Source organism: Mus caroli, unplaced genomic scaffold (assembly GCF_978045245.1).
Source record: "Mus caroli unplaced genomic scaffold, Mus_caroli_1 scaffold_3, whole genome shotgun sequence".
NCBI lineage: Eukaryota > Metazoa > Chordata > Mammalia > Rodentia > Muridae > Mus > Mus caroli.
In genome coordinates, this window is record NW_028227258.1 from 131,557,155 (window position 1) to 131,575,054 (window position 17,900).

At 44.4% G+C, this 17,900-nt stretch overlaps 1 protein-coding gene across 1 annotated transcript; it reads left to right on the forward strand.

Annotated features, from left to right (window-relative positions):
* Positions 1-658: 658 nt before the first annotated feature.
* On the forward strand, positions 659-17,513 carry Lrrc31 (leucine rich repeat containing 31). The gene is made up of 8 exons (XM_029475168.2): positions 659-800; positions 3,736-3,903; positions 5,033-5,200; positions 5,742-5,909; positions 7,465-7,632; positions 10,030-10,197; positions 15,422-15,589; positions 17,170-17,513. The coding sequence occupies exons 1-8, from the start codon at positions 659-661 to the stop codon at positions 17,511-17,513; spliced, it is 1,494 nt and encodes a 497-aa protein (XP_029331028.2).
* The last annotated feature ends 387 nt before the right edge of the window (positions 17,514-17,900 follow it).

A 17,900-nucleotide genomic window follows, 5' to 3' on the forward strand; every position in this document is an offset into this window, starting at 1 on the left:
ATACATTCCTCCTTAACTACGTGGCTTTACAACTTTTGTGTTTAAAGACACAGTCCTGCTATGCTGCCACAGAACTCACTAGAGACCAAAGTTGTCTCAAACTCTTGGTAATCCTCCAGGCTCATCCTTCCAAGTGATGGGATTACAGACATGTCACCATACCTGGCTGCTCTTAAGCCTTTTTGTGAGGGGGAGTAAAAACATCCGTACATTTATGATTTAAAATTTGCACTGGATTTCAGTGTGATAGTCTTTAAAGTTGTAAATTCCCACTTAACAAAGGACATCATCACGTTCTTTTGCTATGACAGAAGTATGGGTTAGTTTGTGGAGTTACCTGCATTGCGCTGGACAGAGGGACAGATGTTTTTCAAACAGCACATCTTTGAAATGCCAGACTTAGCTACTCAGTGTACAATCAGTACTGAAGCTGAGGAGCCCAGGGTTGGCCAGGAGAGGAGACCCACTGACTGCCTCAGGCTATAGGGTGCAGTATCTGAACACCTGGTAGCAGGAACAGGGACCAGTGGTTATTCCAGAGTCCCATCTCCCACTTTGGAGTTTCTTAAGGGAATTCAATTCCCCACCTTATCATGGGCATTTATAATTTTATAATTTTAACTATTATTAAGAGCAAATTCTCTGATTTTATGTAGTTATGCCTCTTGACTTAGAAATGGACCTGAAATCCAATATGGAAGACAGTGACTGGTTCCTGAGGAAGCTGTGTGGAAGGGCTGCTGACACGGGTCTAGACTTGAACAGCTATGGATTAACAGCAGTGGATGTGAAAGAAACTGGTGTGTATGATATTAACTTTGTATAGAGAATATAAGGCCTCTATATGGAAAGGAACAGTCAAAACCTACACAGTGATCTACACTAAGGTCTCCCCTGAGGTCCTGGACATGTGCAGAAAGTGGCAGTGCCACTATTTATTTTAAAAGCAAACAGACATTGTTAATTAAGGTCCTGGTCTTTTAGTCTCTTAATCAAGAGAGAATGTGCCTAGCATTCTCTGAGCCTGGGCTTGCACCCTAGCTCTGCACACACCTGTATTGCCACACTTGGAACCACAGGATCACAAGTTCAAAGTTGTTCTTCGATATGTAGGCAGTTTCAAGCCAGCCTGGGTGGGACCCATGAGCTCACTACTGTGAAACAAAACAAAACAAAACACCCCCTTAGATTCTAATAAGAATCTAGTTTGGTGTGTTGGTTTAGAAAGTATTGACAGTTGCTGGGTTGTTTCTTGTTTTACAGCAAAAGGCGCTGTTTCTTTGAACAAATAAAAGCTTTCTGTGGTTGCTTCCCTTAAAAAAAAAAAGTTAATTGGTTTTCCTGAAGCTCCCAAGATTTGACTTGAGCTTAGGGCATCAACTCACTTGTTTTCTTCCTGAGCAATTTTACCTACTGAGCTGCTGCGTCTTGCTCTATGAGATAAAATCTGTACCTAAGAACTATAAACTCACTAGTCTGATCCATGAGACAGAGCCGTGCAGAGAACTTAATGTGGCATTGCCTTGTTCAGAACTGTGGAACAAAAAATATGACTTCAAGCAATTATTGCTTACATCTTTTACAAGCAAAAGTAGCAATGTTTATTGCCCTTCCCCTCCCCCCACATGACTCTTGTATTCTGCTTCTCAGATACCTTAAAATGAGCCCGATGAGACTGCATGTGGTCTGAGAGATACCAAAAGTGCATTCTAATTAGGCGTCCTCGTCCTCATCTTAGTCTTAATCTACATGGGCAGTGATGGAAAACAGCCTGTGTGGAGCCCAAAAATCCAAGATCAATGTGACTTGGTCTAGTGAGGTCTCAGCTCCCTCATACATCACAAGTGGATTCTAGCTGTATCCTGCCACAGTGGAAGGGAGGCAGTCCTTTAAGCTAGTTCCTCTCAGAAGGATAGCACACTAGCCCCTTCTCTGTTGCTGTGATAACATATTGTGACCAAGCAGCTTTCAGGGACAAGAGTCTGTTTTAGGCTTATGGTTCCAAAGGCTTAGAGTCTGTAACTGTGGAGTGGAGGTAGCAGGCAGCAGGGAGACATGGAGGCACCCAAGAGCTCACCTCCCCAACCAACAGGAAGCAGAGAGAGTGCGCTGGAAACAGTGCAGAGCTTTTGACACCTCAAAACCAGTCCCAGTGACACAGTTCCTTCACCAAGGCCACATTTTCTAAGTCTCCCCAGCCAGGGCTACTAACAGATGACCAAGGATTCAAATGCCAGAAGCCTCTTGAGAAAGTCAGTTCTCTCTGTACACCACACAGGGGTTCAAGATCAAACTCAGATCTTCAGAGCAGGTGGGCAAGTGTCCTTACTCACAGGGCCATCTCCGCAGCCCTGGAATGGGGCTCTTAACAGGGAACTATAAGCCCAAGCTTAAGGGATCAGAGCCACTTGAGCTTCTGGGAACAAAGCCAAACATTTTGGGCTATTGGAGCCTTAAGTCCTATGTCCCAGCCAGTCCTCAGGGGACTCTGGTGGAAGCTGATTTTACCACTGATCTGTGTTTTGAGTGTAGTAGTGACATTTTCTTTATGAAGTTGCTACCAGGAAGGAGGCTTGGCTTCCTTTACGAATTCAAATGAACGTGGGAATGAAAGCAGGCAGCAGCCAACTCTGTGTTTGGTGTCAGAGAGCAAGGTTTTTCTTTCCCTGTGTTGTTGTTGTTGTTGTTGTTGTTTTTGGGTGTAGTCAAAGTTTACAAAGTTTACAAAGTTACAAAGTTTACAAAGTCTGGTCATGGTGAATAAGATGCAGTGGCTGAAATGATTTGCTAGAAGCACTGCTAGAAGAAAGAGGTTTTTGCCAGAGCTGTGGTTTCAGAACTGGTGACTCCAGACTATCTGACCTGAAATCACAGAAGCCCTCTGGGCAGCTTTCCAGGCTGAGGGAGGACGGGCTCCTGCAGCATGCAAGCATGCCTTGCCTCCTCCACGTGGCCATCTCCACCCTTGCTGGTTCTGAAGATAGAGGAGATTTTTGAGAATTTTCCCACGGAGGGTAGCTTTACTTTTTAACGAGCTCCGATAGAGACTCAGAAAGGTTTATTCACAAAACTTCCACATCGCTGTCTAAGTATAAGATAGCGCCAGGTGTGGTGGAGGCAAACATCCTGGCGCCCTGGAGGCAGAGGCAGATGGACTTCTGTGATACACAGTCAATTTCAGGCCAGCCAGGGCTGCACAGTGAGATCCTGTCTCAAAATGAGTAATATTCAATACATGTAAGTTAGTGATGGCTGGGAAGGGAGGGCCAGGATGAGGAAGAAGATGTGCAGACTTTCCCAGGCTCTGCTGACTTGGCCCTGGAGCATCCACCAGGTTTCAGACTGAAAGCCCATTGGAGCAAAGGAGGATGTCGGGCAGAGGGAGCAAGCAGTGTTTTCGGAACAGTAACATTCTGCCACAGGGGTCAATAACGACATAGACAGTTTTATAGAATCCTGGGAAGATAGCTTTGTGTTTATAGGGTGCTTTTGTTTGTTTGTTTTTGTTTTGTTTTGTTTTTTTACAGAAATAGAAAATTTCCCAAGAAACAGGAAATGCAAATGGGGTAATTTCCTCACTTGCTAGCAAGAGACCACTGCTTTGCTAAATGCCAACGTGCCTACCCACTGTGGTTTCATACAATCCCAAACTACCCCCTGTGCACGTAGGCACTGAGCTCTGTTACAAATCGCGAATCACACACACAGGTCTGCATCCTCTTCTGCCCGCTTTAGCTTCAATTCTGCCTCTCCTCTCGGACTTGGAAGAACTGGACGTTTCCTGGAACGATTTTGCCAGCGGGACCCTCCACTTGCTCACTCAGCAAATGCATCCTGTCAACAAGTTAAAAGTCCTGAGGCTGAGTAGCTGCAGGCTTACCCCTGAGGACGTTCAAACACTGGGTATGGTGACCCCTCCCCTCAGACGTGACTGCTCTTTGTATACCAGCTTGAAAGATAAGTTTAGACAGGGGCTGGGGAGATGGCTCAGCTCATAAGAAGCATTTCTTGTAAACATGAGGACCCGATTTTGAATTTCAGAATGCATGTAAGCTGAATATGGCAGCACAGACCGAGAATCTCAAGGCCAGGGAGGCAGAGACAGGCGGATCCCCGGGGCCTGCTAGCCAGCCAGCCCACTCAGCAAGCTCTGGGCCAGGGAAGACCCTTTTCAAAACAAACAACCGAACGAATGAACTGAGGAGGACAGAGGTACCTAAAGTACCAAATTAGAGGTTATTCTATAGCTTCCTGTTTATGTGCACAACTGGGCAAACAACTGTACATACATTGTATATACACATACATATTAAAAGCTTAGAAGTGAACACAGAAAACATGTCTTCCCTTGAGGCATCTTTCCAAGCTGGTCCCTCTAGGGCAAATGTTGTCTCTTCGAGTGTGAATGGCCAAGTGCATTCTGGGAAATGGTGCTCCCATGAGGCATCGAATGAGCTGAAACGCCCTGTGCCTTAGACTCCAGCTTGTGCTGAGCTCTGTGGATAAGGATGAGGGCAGAGGCACCGCTGACCAGGCACCTTGCTTGTATGGCTCTTCAGTGTGGCTGTTGTAAAGCCAGCTCACGTTGGGTCTTAGGCCCTCATCAATAAATCAGAAGAACTGGAGTAGAGAGCAGTTAATCTGTTTTTAAACTACAAAATAATACCGCCTTCATTTTTCTAATCCACCTTTGAAAATTCATGAAAATGAGGGGCTTTTTTAAAACTAAAATTTGTCTTAACTCTTAACTACAACTAAAGCCTCAATTTAATTAAGTTAAACTACACACACACACACACACACACACACACACACACACACACACAAAGAAAGAAAGAGAAAAAAATTTGTGAAAACTCATACGATTTTCCCAAGCGCTTACCAAACTATTGTTAGGGGCAGGAACTGGGACCCTTTCTTCTCTTCGCTCCTCATCGGCTAACACAGTATCTGCCCCAGCTTTTATACGCCCCAAATACTGGCTGTTCGGATCGTGAATGACGTCTCTGTCTTTCTGAACACTTTGTACCAGGAGGCACCCTTGAAATGATACCTGAACTCGAAGAACTAAGTCTGTCGTGGAACAGCCAGGTGGGAGGGACGTTGCCTCGGGTTCTCCACACATTCCAACAAGGGAGCAAGATTCGAACACTCGAACTTGTGGACTGCGCCCTCACGTCACAGGACGGAGTGTTTGTGGGTAAGTGGAATTGGAGGAATTTGTCCCAGAAAAACATAGGAAAGTTGCCTGGAGTGAGTTTTCTGTAAGCGTGTTTTTCCTCCAGTTCCAAGCTCCAGGAAGTAATGACTCTGAGAGTCAAATATATTTATAAATACCTAGGCCATATAGACAGACATGTTCCCCAACTGCTTTACAATGTAATAATCCCATTATTCTATTCATGGCAGTTTACTTGGTCCTCAGCTACATATGACTGTCTTCTATGTCTGGGACCCTAATCCTCCGTGCTTGGCTCTAGCCCAGAATCCTCTCTGCCTACCGGATATTCCGCCTTCTATTCTACCCTTTCCTACAGGCCATAGGTTTTTGTTTGTTTTGTTTTTATTGACAAGTGATGTAACCATACAGTACACAAGAGCCTCTCTACAGAAGCCTGTGATTGGCAGCTGGGAAGCTCCTGGATGCGCTGTTTCCGAGGCACGGAAAGCTGCAGTAGACCTCCTGCTTGCCCCTGACTTCTGTATGGATACACTTCCTGTTCGGATTTATTCCCTTCCAGGTCACTTGCTACCCAAGCTGCAGAGCCTCCAAGTATTTGACCTTTCCAACAACAGAAATATTGGCAGCTGTCTAGACGTCATAGCACAAGGATTAAGAAGTACATCAGGCCTAAAGGTACTGAAGTTGCGTTCCTGTGGATTATCCCAAAAGAGCATCAGACTACTGGGTGAGTTAACAGTGGTTAAATTCAAGATCATGTAAAGTATAATATGTAGCATATATCAGGGTTGGCGAGATGGCTCACTGGGTGTCTCCAAGTGGGTATCACTCACACATACCCACACACGATAGAAATCAGTGAAATGTTTTCAGATGTATTATATAGCATAAATATTCAGCATATACATTATTTAAAACCTATTAGAACATATAAATTTGAATATTCTTTGTTCTATTTATTTGCTTCAGAGATGGGAATTGAACCCAGGGCTTTAGTGCTAGCTAGGCTTATTCATTTTTTTTTTAAAAAATCTTTCACAGTAACCATACACTTTCATTATTACAAAAAAAGAAAGAAAAACACAAAAGAAAAGTGTACTGGCTGATTTTGTGTGTCAACTTAACACAGGCTGGAGTTATCACAGAGAAAGGAGCTTTAGTTGAGGAAATGCCTCCTTGAGATCTAGCTGTAAGGCATTTTCTCAATCAGTGATCAAGGGGGAAAGGCCCCTTGTGGGTGGGACCATCTCTGGGCTGGTAGTCTTGGGTTCTATAAGAGAGCAGGCTGAGCAAGCCAGGGGAAGCAAGCCATAAGTAACATCCCTCCATGGCCTCTGCATCAGCCCCTGCTTCCTTGACCTGCTTGAGTTCCAGTCCTGACTTCCTTTGGTGATGAACAACAGTGTGGAAGTGTAAGCCGAATAAACCCTTTCCTCCCCAACTTGCTTCTTGGTCATGATGTTTGTGCAGGAATAGAAACCCTGACTAAGACAAAAAGTAAAGAAGCCTCTTAAGTCAGGCAGTGTAGATCTGAAATCCTAAAGGCTGAGGAAGGAAGATCACAAAGTCAAAGCCAACACAGGCAACTTAATGAAGTTAAATACATAGCAATTTAAGAAAGAAGTAACAAGAGAGAAAGAGGATGGGGTACCTCAGTGGGGGACTCTCTCTTGCTTAGCCTGTATGGGCTCTAGGTTCAATTCCACACAACAGACAAGCTTCTAATCAGACTAGCTTTACAAAGACTGGGAAACCTAGGGTATGGGCTGGATACTGGGTAGATTTACTATCTCAGTTGAAGATGTCTGCAATATTTTGTGCTCAGTGCTAGGAAGGTGCTGATATTGATAAACCCAATATTGACGGCTCCGGAGACATCTAGGGTGAATGAAGACTTTGTATTCATGTGGAGTAGCTTATGATAGGGAACGACAACTGTTTTCCCTGTGACTTTCAGAGCCTTCAACATTCTTCTTCCTGGCAGCCTGAATAAAGCTGAGGTCCTTGCTCAATAGTAGTTGGACGCATAGTCAAGTGTCCTCATAGACAATAGTTAGTGGCAGCCAATTGGTATCTTAGAGAGAGAGCTTGTGAGGTCATCGTTGGGTCTGTTGAGGCCTAGTAGGTAGGGACTCTGCATTTATCTCCCCCATCCCCTTGGCTTTGCCAGGATGGCGTACTGACTTGCCTCCTCTCCTGCCCTGCTCCCCCCCGCCCCCTGCACTCTTGCCCACCGACTCACAATATGACTTTCAGGACCTGGGTTGGGACCTGCTTTGCAGATGGTGCCTTTGCATCCTTGGATGTGCTGAGGATACTGGACCTCTCCTGCAACAAGGAACTGGGTGGAGGCTTTGAGGATGTGCCTGCTCAGCTGGCTTCACTGAAGCATCTGGAAGTCCTGGACCTTCACCAGTGCTCACTAACAGCAGGAGATGTGACGTCATTGAGTAAGTGACCCTGTGGGGCAGAATCCATGGATATGCCTGGGAAGTTAGAGATTGGCAGCAGATGTTTAAATTCACTGGTCACGTCATCAGAGTTTTGTGTGTGCGCTGAGCGCCCAGTAAATGTTAAGGAATCCAGGATTTAGTACTTGGAGAACAATTTAAACTTCTCTTGCTTTTTAGAAACAAGCATCTTAGTGTTGCAGCCTCGATTACATACAGATATGTAGAGAGAAGACCAAAAGGAGGCTTTTAGATGACATAGTGAAGTCAAGACACTCAGAGACAAGGGCAGTTACTGAAAGGGAGACAGTGATGGTACAAAATGAACAGTATGACTTTAAATAACAGCAGTGATTTCTCCACTATCAACATGGGTCTGTGGTTATTACCTGTAATATATAAATGCAATTTCCCATAACAAGGAAACCAGAAATTACTCTTCCTCCCCATATGTGGCCATACTGAACCTTCAACATATTCAGCATGACTTACCATTCAAACCTCTGCTACCCTAGTTTGGGGACTTGACATCCTTTGCCTCAGCTGTTGCAAGAGCCCAAATACCTTCCTATCACTCGGTCTCTGCCTTTGCTCCCCACCCCTCATCTCACGGAACTCCACTCAGGCCTCACTGTCTTCAGACAAGCAAGGCATGCCAGTTCAAACTGAGACACGGAGGGACAGTCTCCTTCAAACCACTGCAGATAGGATAGAGACTGGGAGGTTTATTTTGGGTTGGGCGCCTTAGAGGGCTCCAAGATAAAAGCCAGCTCCATGGGGCTCCTGGGATAATATTTTCAATGGTGGTAAGTGTTAGGGAGAGGCTTATGAGCAAGCAAGCAACAGAAAGATAGTAGATTAGGGCTACCTTCAAGTGCCAGTGCTTGCTTACCGGACAAGGTTAGCTGATATGATCGGTGAGAAATGAATCTTCGACTAGGCACAGTTGGAAGGCTCACAGCAAGACTGAGACCGTGACATGTTTTTCAAAGCAATCAGACCTCTTATACCTTTATGAAAAGCAGAATATAATGGCAGTTGCCAGGATTTATGCAGGAGTAGTTGCCGGGATCCAGTGATGTTTGCAGGCTGTACAAGATTAATGTCTAAGACCAGTTGTCCTGTCAAATTTCTGAATGCTTTGTTGATTTCTAGAACGTAGAGAATCATGAGACAGACTAAATGCTCAGCTTGTCAGAAACTGAAAGGCATGCAGTACCCCAGGAGCTACAAACTCTAACCTGAAAATTTTATGATGCCTGCCTCTCACGGCAACTAGACCTGGCCGACTCCATCACCAACGGCTTGTCTCACTTGCCTTATTGGTACTTACATTCTGAGCAAAGAATGATGATGTCAGATGTTAATATGTGCCAACCATGAAGGAAACTACAAGGAACAAGCCATTTCTGTCTCCAGTGATCTTGTGATTAATAAAGCTAAGATTCCGAGTAGCCAGCTACTGCAGAAATCATACAGGGTTTGTTATTGTCGTGGCTTTTGTGGTCCTGTGGTTGAAAACCTAGCTTATTCAAAGCTAGCAGACACTCTCCAGCCAGGCTTTGTAGTGAGCACTTTGGTTTCTTTGAAAGCATAGAAATGTTATAGGAGTGTATCTTTGATTTAATCCCAGGTATTGGGTATGGAGCTGCTTTAGATTGTCCACAGCTGCTGACTATGATTTGCCTCGTGCTCTGGTAGGGGCATGGTTTTGCCAGCTGCAGACAGTGTTTGCAATCATATAATGCTTGGAATTCTGGGGACTCTTGAGTGTGTATAAAATGCTAGCGTCCTGAGAGAGGCTGTGGCTACTGCTTCTGCTGTTGTGGCTGCTTGGAGATATTCTGATGACAGAGATCAAAATTGTCCCAAGAAACTCAACACCCCTAACCATCAGGAAGTAGTCTAACAGTATTGCGGCTCCCTTTCCCCTCTAGCCTTCTTTCTCTCCTACCTAATGTTGGGGTTGAAGGGATAATGATAGAGTAGGGTAGAGTAGCCAAAGAGTCAGGCTCTGTATCTAGTCCTCTTGTTTGCTTTTTATTTTGAAACAAGGTCTCACTATGCTGATCAGGTAGGCCTTGAGTGATCAACCCTCCTTCCTCAGTGTCCCAAGTGATTGGGAGTACAGGTTTGGAATGGCAGGCCCAACTGATTACACAGTTCCTTGCTTTTGCCTTCTAGTCTACAGAGAAGCTTGGGAATAGAGAGAGGCCTGGGGAGGACCTGGAGAAAGGCTGATTTGGTAGGAGTATGGTCTGTGTGCGAGTTCCAGCCAGGGAGGGTAATGTCATACAATGAGTTTGGTAGATGCCTGGTCAGGACGCCTGTGGGAGCCAGACACTCCCATGACTGTGAAACGGTGCCTCATACATATCACGGGTGATATTTCAACAGCTCAGATTATCCCTTTACTCTCCAACCTGGAAGAACTGGACTTGTCATCCAACAGAGACGTGGGCGGCTCCTCAGAGAACCTACTCTGCAGGCTCCGGTTCTTACCAGCACTGAAGTCCTTGCTGATTAACAGTTGTGCTTTACAAAGTGAGGCTTTCGCAGCCCTTGGTAAGCGAGCTTCCCAGCTCCCAGCAGACAGTGCACAGTGGTGAGAGAGAGCCCCACTCCCCACCAATCATTCCAAGATTAAGGTGCAGAAAAGTTACTAAGGACTAATTGGGATTTTTGCTTGTTTGTTTTTCCAGGAAATATATCCTCTTAAAAGTGTCCTTAAAGTCATATGAAATGACACTGGCATTTATTTTACTTTTATTATTTAATTGAGACAGGATCTCATATATAGCCCTGGCTGGCCTTGAATTTGCTATTTAACTGACAGTGACTTTGAACTTGTCCTCCTGCCTCTGCTGTACCCTAACCTAGCTTTGAGTAGCATTTTCCTTTTAATGAAGCCAACTGTAGAAGTCTATGTCTGGTAACTTGTACTTGTAATTTTGCTGAGAGGGAATGTGAACTGAGGTTGCTGAGTCTGGTGGGAAAATGAGTTATTCATGTGTACACTTAGCTGACCAGCACTCGTTCCCCACAGGACTTAATGCTCTCTTAGGAATCCGAAGGGCCATGCATCTATCCTAGCCTTATGTCATGGTCTACCAGATCTAGAATTTCTTCCCATCATGGCTGGCAAGAGGAGGAAGGTGCTTAGTGGTGACAGGATATCGTAGAATTTCCCCAAATGAATCACTCAGGTAAACCAGCACTTTGTGCATTCAGTACTGGGATCCAGAGCACCATTCCAGTTTCATTGATTCAGAGGAAGGAAGACTCAGGTCTCAGCAGATAGCTGTATTCATAGCAAAGATTTATTACAGGGAAATATGATCAGGAATAAGAAAAACTTCAAGAATAAGGGAGAATAAGATCAAGAAAGGGAAACTTTTTTGATGGAAAGCCCCAAGGATGCCAAGAACAATCTCCCAAAAGTTCTCTCTCAGTGGAGTGGCACAGGTACATTTAGCTACCCCCGCAATGAGTTGTGACTCATATGTGAAATATGTTCTTAGTGGAGCTCACCTGAGCCTGCAAGCCCAGGGTTTCAGACGTACAAACATCCCCACCCTAGAACATTTGAGAATTCCAGACTCACAGAAGGAAAACTAGTCCATGCCATCATTTATATTATTAATACAAACAGATTAAGCTCAGTAAGCGGCTCTTGTTAGTAGGGATCTGTGAAAGCACTTTCTAATCCCAGGTTCTCTGGGCAGCATCCAAGGGCCAGGCCAGCCTTTCTGGTCAGCCATGGGCCTTTCTAGGGCAGTAGTCTCAGTCTTGCCCTGCTAACTTTGTTATGACTTCAATAGGCGATGCCGCCCCACATTTTATGTATTGAAGAATTGATTCCCACTGGAGTGGTATCCCGAGGTGGCTGGGTTCTGAGGACTCTTACTTTATCGATGCATCAGCCATGATTGATAAGGAGCTGAGTGAGCTCTTTATTGGTAGTGGTGGGATCTGTAGGAGGCGTGGCCCCGCCAGAGGAAGGTATCCCAGAGTAAGCTGTAACAGCCTTATCTTATCCTAGGTTCCTTCTGCTTTTCCTCTCCTTCCTCTTCTTGGCTGTGAGGAGGTGAGCTGCTCTGCTCCACCACACAAGACCGGCACCTCCATGCCCAGCCTTTGGAGGCACTTAGTCACAGCAACAGAAGTCTGGCTGACTAATCTTGGATCTTGCTGATATATTACCAGTCTCAAAAAATTGTGGAATTATTAATGTCTTTAAGGTATTATTCTGATTCGAGATTAGAAACAGAAATGCAAAACAAAACAGAAAACCCAACATAGGTTGTATTCTCTGGCATCAACCCCTGAAGAAGGTACAAGTTGTTCCCCAAATAAAAATTTAAAACGATAAAACCTACAAGAAACCTAATGCACTCCTTTTATAATTGTACATGTGACAAGGACAGTTGGATTCTGGCGTGAGTTAGGTCCTTTCCTCAGAGTTGTGTTAAAATACCTAACAAAAGCAGCTTAAGGAAAGAACTGTTCATTTTGTGCACAGTGCGAGTGAGCGGTCTGGCCACACACAGGCAGCCACACTAACAGGGAGAGGTGGGGGCTGGTGCTTGGGTTGCTCCAGGACCCTGTCCAATGGCATACGGCTGCCCAGTGCAGGGAGCATCTTCCTTCTTCAGTTAGCCCTCTCTGGAGACACTCTGATAGGCACACCAGAGGTGGGTTTCCATAGTGACTCTTGGATAATGGTGAAAACAGCTCTCATGTATTTATTATGCATTAAAATGGTACCATGGGCCAGACAGGGCTGTAATTAATGAAACAAATGGACCCTGTTTGTAGAAATAAGTAGTTACTAAACACTTATTCCAAATTCTAAGACGTCTATATTAAGAGAGCTCGTGCCCTCCTCCCTGTCCCCACACACTTGGTCTTTGCTGTGTACCACTTTATGCCCTGTCCCAGCATCCCATGCAGAGAAGTCCCAGGCTACAAACCTTTCAGACTTGATATGTTCAGCATGCCCAGTGTCTAAAGATGTGCTTGGCAGGGTCTGTGAATGCCTTGAAATTCAGTATAATTACTCAGTGCAAGACTGTTTGGTTTATCTCCTGACTATAGCACACCTGCAGTCAGACCTCCTGAATCAGATCTAGCCCTGGTTCTTGTGGCCCACATGACCGAAGGTCCCCAAGATGTCAGCTATTTTACTTCCACATCTGTTTAATAGAAAAAGTGCAGCAACTCTATGTGCATCACAAAGTTGTAAGAATCAAGTGGTTTTTACTACATAGACGGTTCTGAGAGGCTGCCTGACTCATAATGCTCAACCAATGTTATTTGTTAATATTATTGCAGAGTCTGTAAATTTCATTTAAAACAGGGTTTTATCAGTTCACAAATGGCAGTGCACTTCCTGTAGTGTCTCAGGTGGAACCTGTGTTGCTGAATGTAACCTAAAGGGCCAGCTCACCAGCATCTCTCTCTAGTGCAGACTGATTCTTTCTGATTCTTCCCTCTGATTCTCATCTCTGGAATGTCTGACTTCCAGTCTCTGTGCTTTCCTAGTAGTTCCCACAACTTTCAGGTCTGTGTAACTGTTTAACACAGTCACTACCTAAACTAGGAGCTTCTTCATAGCCTTTGTTGACATTTATAATTAAAGCAAAGTATGTGGTACCTGCCTGGACTTCCAACACCCAGGAGGCAGGAGGACCAGAAGACTGGGGCCAGCCTAGGCTGTATAGCAGGTACTAGTGTCAAGAATAAGATCTAGGGGGCTGGAGAGATGGCTCAGCAGTTAAGAGCACTAAGTGCTTGTCTTAGTTAGGGTTTTACTGCTGTGAACAGACACTATGACCAAGGCAAGTCTTATAAAAAAACAACATTTAATTGGGGCTGGCTTACAGGTTCAGAGGTTCAGTCCATTATCATCAAGGTGGGAGCATGGCAGTATCCAGGCAGGCATGGCGCAGGAGGAGCTGAGAGTTCTATGTCTTCATCCAAAGGCTGCTAGTGGAAGACTGACTTCCAGGCAACTAGGGTGAGGATCTTATACCCACACCCACAGTGACACACCCATTCCAAACAAGTCACACCTATTCCAACAAGTCCACACCTTCTGATGGTGCCACTCCCTGGTCCAAGGATATACAAACCATCACAGTGCTCTTCTGAAGGTCATGAGTTCAAATCCCAGCAACCACATGGTGGCTCACAACCATCCGTAATGTGATCTGAAGCCCTCTTCTGGTTCGTCTGAAGACAGCAATAGTGTTCTTAGATAAAATAATAAAATAAATCCTTAAAAAAAAAAGAATAAGATCTAATTCATGCACTTATTTGTATGGTTGTGTAATGTCCCTACCCAATGTACTCAGCACTCTCTGCATTTGGTCATCAAGCAGTTAGGTAAATACACAAAGTGAGATATTTTACTCAGTGCTCATTTGGAAAAATTACAGAATACACTGTTTGGGAACAATATGATGTTTCATAAATATGCCTCCTAATTGGAAAAATTGCTCTTGAGAGACAGCTCCTTCTACTTCTAGCTGTATAATCAGGAAAGAATAAGGGCACTATTACACAAATAACATCATTAACATAATTGCAGCAGTCAACTTGATATACATTCTACATCACTTTTATAGAAAAAATAGAAAATTTGACTCCTCTTTACTATAGACCTCTGTGCCACGGGTGGAAGAGATTTCTCCTTGAACAATATTATTCTTTATTTTAAAAAAGTTGAACAATTAAAAATACTTGTTGTACTTGGGAATAAGTTCTTATGATTAATTTTAACTTAGGAGCCAACTGAGAATTAATTAGCATTGAAAAACTCTACGCAGAACATGTTAGTTCTTTCCTTTTGCCTTAGTTACTTTTCTTTCTCTTTAAAATAATTGTTTATTTATCTTATGCATATGAGTACACTGTAGCTGTCTTCAGACACACCAGAAGAGGGTATCGGATCCCATTACAGATGGTTGTGAGACACCATGTGGTTGCTGAGAATTGAACTCAGGACCTCTGGAAGAACAATCAGTGCTCTTAACCACTCAGCCATCTCTCCAGCCCCTTAGTTACTTTTCTATAGCTGTGAAGAGACACTATGACCAAGGCAACTTGTAAAACAAACCATTTAATTTGGGGCTTGCCTAAGGTTAGAGGATGAGTTGGTGCCCATCATGGCAAGGAACATGATGGCAGCAGCAGGCAGGCATGGTGCTGGGGCAGTAGCTGTGACCTTTCATCTGATCTACAGGCAGCAGGCAGAGAGAACAAGACTTGAGACTTGAAATCTCAAAGCCTATCCCCAGTGACACAGGTCTTCTAAAAAGGCCATACCTCCGAATCCTTCCACCAGTTCCAACTGGGAACCAAACTTTTGAATATATGAGCCGATTCTCATTCAGGCCAAAGTACTGTGCCTGATTAATTGCATGAAATAAACACAAATACAGCTTGGTGTTCTTGAGTTGCAGAGAAGCTTGGTCCCATCTCTGAAGTTCAGCTGGGACCACACATTGGCATACGTGCCAACCAAGCCATACCTTGGAAATTCTGACCAGCTTTCCAAGGACCTTGACTCCTCTCTCCATAAGTACAAAAGAAATCAAAGAAATCCTAGCTAATGGTGAATACCATTTAATCAAGTCTGGCTTCCTAATGTTATCAGTAGTGCCCCAAGAACACCCTTTTCAGCCCTGAATCAGTAATATATTGTCTTGGCTCTCTTTGCACAGATATGAAGCATATGGTCTCTCATGGGTCCACGTTACTGATGCTCTTATCTTTACACTTTTAGCAGAAGCCTCTGTGTACCTCCCAGCCCTGGAGATACTCAACCTTTCCTGGAATAAGTGTGTTGGTGGGAACCTGGCGCTGCTTCAGCAAACACTAAATTTGTCAAGGTCGCTTCGCGTGCTACATTTGAGCAGCTGCTCCCTGGTGACAGAGGATGTGGTTCTCCTGGGTTTGTATTAACCCCTCGTTGGCACAAAGCAAGGATAAAGTGGTGGACCTGGGGCTGAGGCAGCTTCCTTTCCCTCCATATTGGCTTAGGAGAGATCTGGTTAAAACAGACAGTGTAATTTTGAAGCCACTGGCAGAGGAGGGTGTTTCTGGGGATGATGAGGAGGGAGGAAGGTTCCTGCCAGGAAGCTTCTGATTCAGTCATCCACACAGAGGCCGCCATCCACAGTGCACTCACACTAAATGTCTGCACACAGCTACCTGGTACTTGTCAGATTTCTAGAGCCATGACTGTTCTTTGAGATGAGCTGACCAAGGTAGAGGGGAGTGATTGGCCGGGGTCACTAGAAGATAGTGATGGATGGTAAGAAGGGCTTCCTTCTGTAAGATCAGCCCCACAATGAAATGTAAGAGTATGGGGTGGAGGACACAGCCATGGTGGCCTTCGGTAGAGGACTGTCAGAGGGATACTTCCCAAATCATTCATCTGAAGGTTGATTGAAGAGATCCTTTGTTCTGAGATCCTGCATCACTTATCTCTTCTCCTTAATCCTTCTTTTGGTTGGTTCAGCTGAAGAGGGAGGCGGGTGCCATTTGCCTTGGGTATCCTGACTACTTCCTCCTGCAGAAGCAATCATCTAAGGTCAAAGTATGTGTCTTAGTTAGGGTTTTGCTGCTGTGAACAGACACAATGACCAAGGCAACTCTTATAAGGACAACATTTAACTGTGGCTGGCTTACAGGTTCAGAGGTTCAGTCCACTATCATCAAGGCAGAAGCATGGTAGCATCCTGGCAGGCATGGGGCAGGAGGAACTGAGAGTTCTACATCTTCAACTGAAGGCTGCTAGGAGAATACTGGCTTCCAGGCAGCTAGGATGAGGGTATTAAAACCCTCACCCACAAAGCTACACCTATTCTAAAAAGGCCACACCTCCTAACAGTGCCACTCCCTGGGCCAAGCATAATCAAACTATGACAGTATAAGGGCTCTTCAAAGACGAAATTATCTCGTGTAGTAGAAGTCTCAAAAGTGAACTATAAATTACCAAGTATATTTTATACAATGAATTTACTGTTAGGGATGATGATATAGTTCAGTGGTAGAATACTTATCTAGCCTGTATGAGACACTAGACTCAATTTCCAGTACCTCTAAAATGAAAGTACTCTGTTGGATAATTGTTGAATCAATAACCAGCATTAAACTCACAGGTTTAATGCTGTGTACCAATGGTCCTTAATCAAAGCCAGTAGGCCATCATTCTGTGCATTAATTAGGAAAAGTCTGCAGGAGAACTGGGACTCCAGTGGAGCAAAGAACTTGAGCTAATACAAAAATGGAATTCTTCCAGTTGAGGTTTGCAAAAGAGAGCCTGGGGGAATCTCTTTTTTGGGCTATGTATGGGATGCACAGAGATAAATTTTCTTACTGAAATACTTTCAGATGCCCCAAATAAAACAGCTGGTTAAAAGAAAGTTATTATCAATTGTTACTAACATCAGAAGTGGTGTGTTACTGAAAAGGGGACCAACCTAGGGAGAGAGTATCCTTACATCTTAGACTGATTTTGTTTTCCAGCCTCTGTCATACAGTCAGGTCATTTAGCGACACTACAGAAGCTTGACCTGAGCTACAATGACGGTATCTGTGATGCAGGATGGGCCATCCTTTGCCAAAACCTCTGCTTTCTTAAAGAGCTAACTGAACTAGACATTAGCCTTCGACCCTCAAGCTCCCAAGATTGTGGACAATGGTTTAGCCACTTATTATGTGCTGTGACCCAACTTCCTGTGATCACTGAGATAGATATGAGAAGATGGGTCATCCCAGCCCTCCAGGAAAGAGAACTAGACTGCTTCACCCAGGACCACCAAAGGGACATTCGATTTGACCATGGTGGGTTTCAGCACGCTGCTTTGTAAACAATGAACAACTCCCCAAAGGAGAACACTGTGAATGAATCCTGATACCAGCTGTGCCTGTAGTTGTTTAGTAGCTTTTGTGTTGTAAAATTTTTGTAATTATATGTAGATAACAGTGGTTCTCAATCAAGGCTCATGATACCTTTGAAGGTCAAATTCTGTTTGAAGGTCAAATGACCCTTTCACAGGGGTCACATATCACACATCCTGCATGTCAGATATCTACATTATGATTCACAACAGTAGCAAAATTATAGGTATGAAGTAGCAACAAAATAATTTATGGTTAAAGGGTCTCACTAGGAAATTTGAGCCAGGCGTGGTGGCGCACGCCTTTAATCCCAGCACTTGGGAGGCAGAGGCAGGCAAATTTCTGAGTTCATGGCC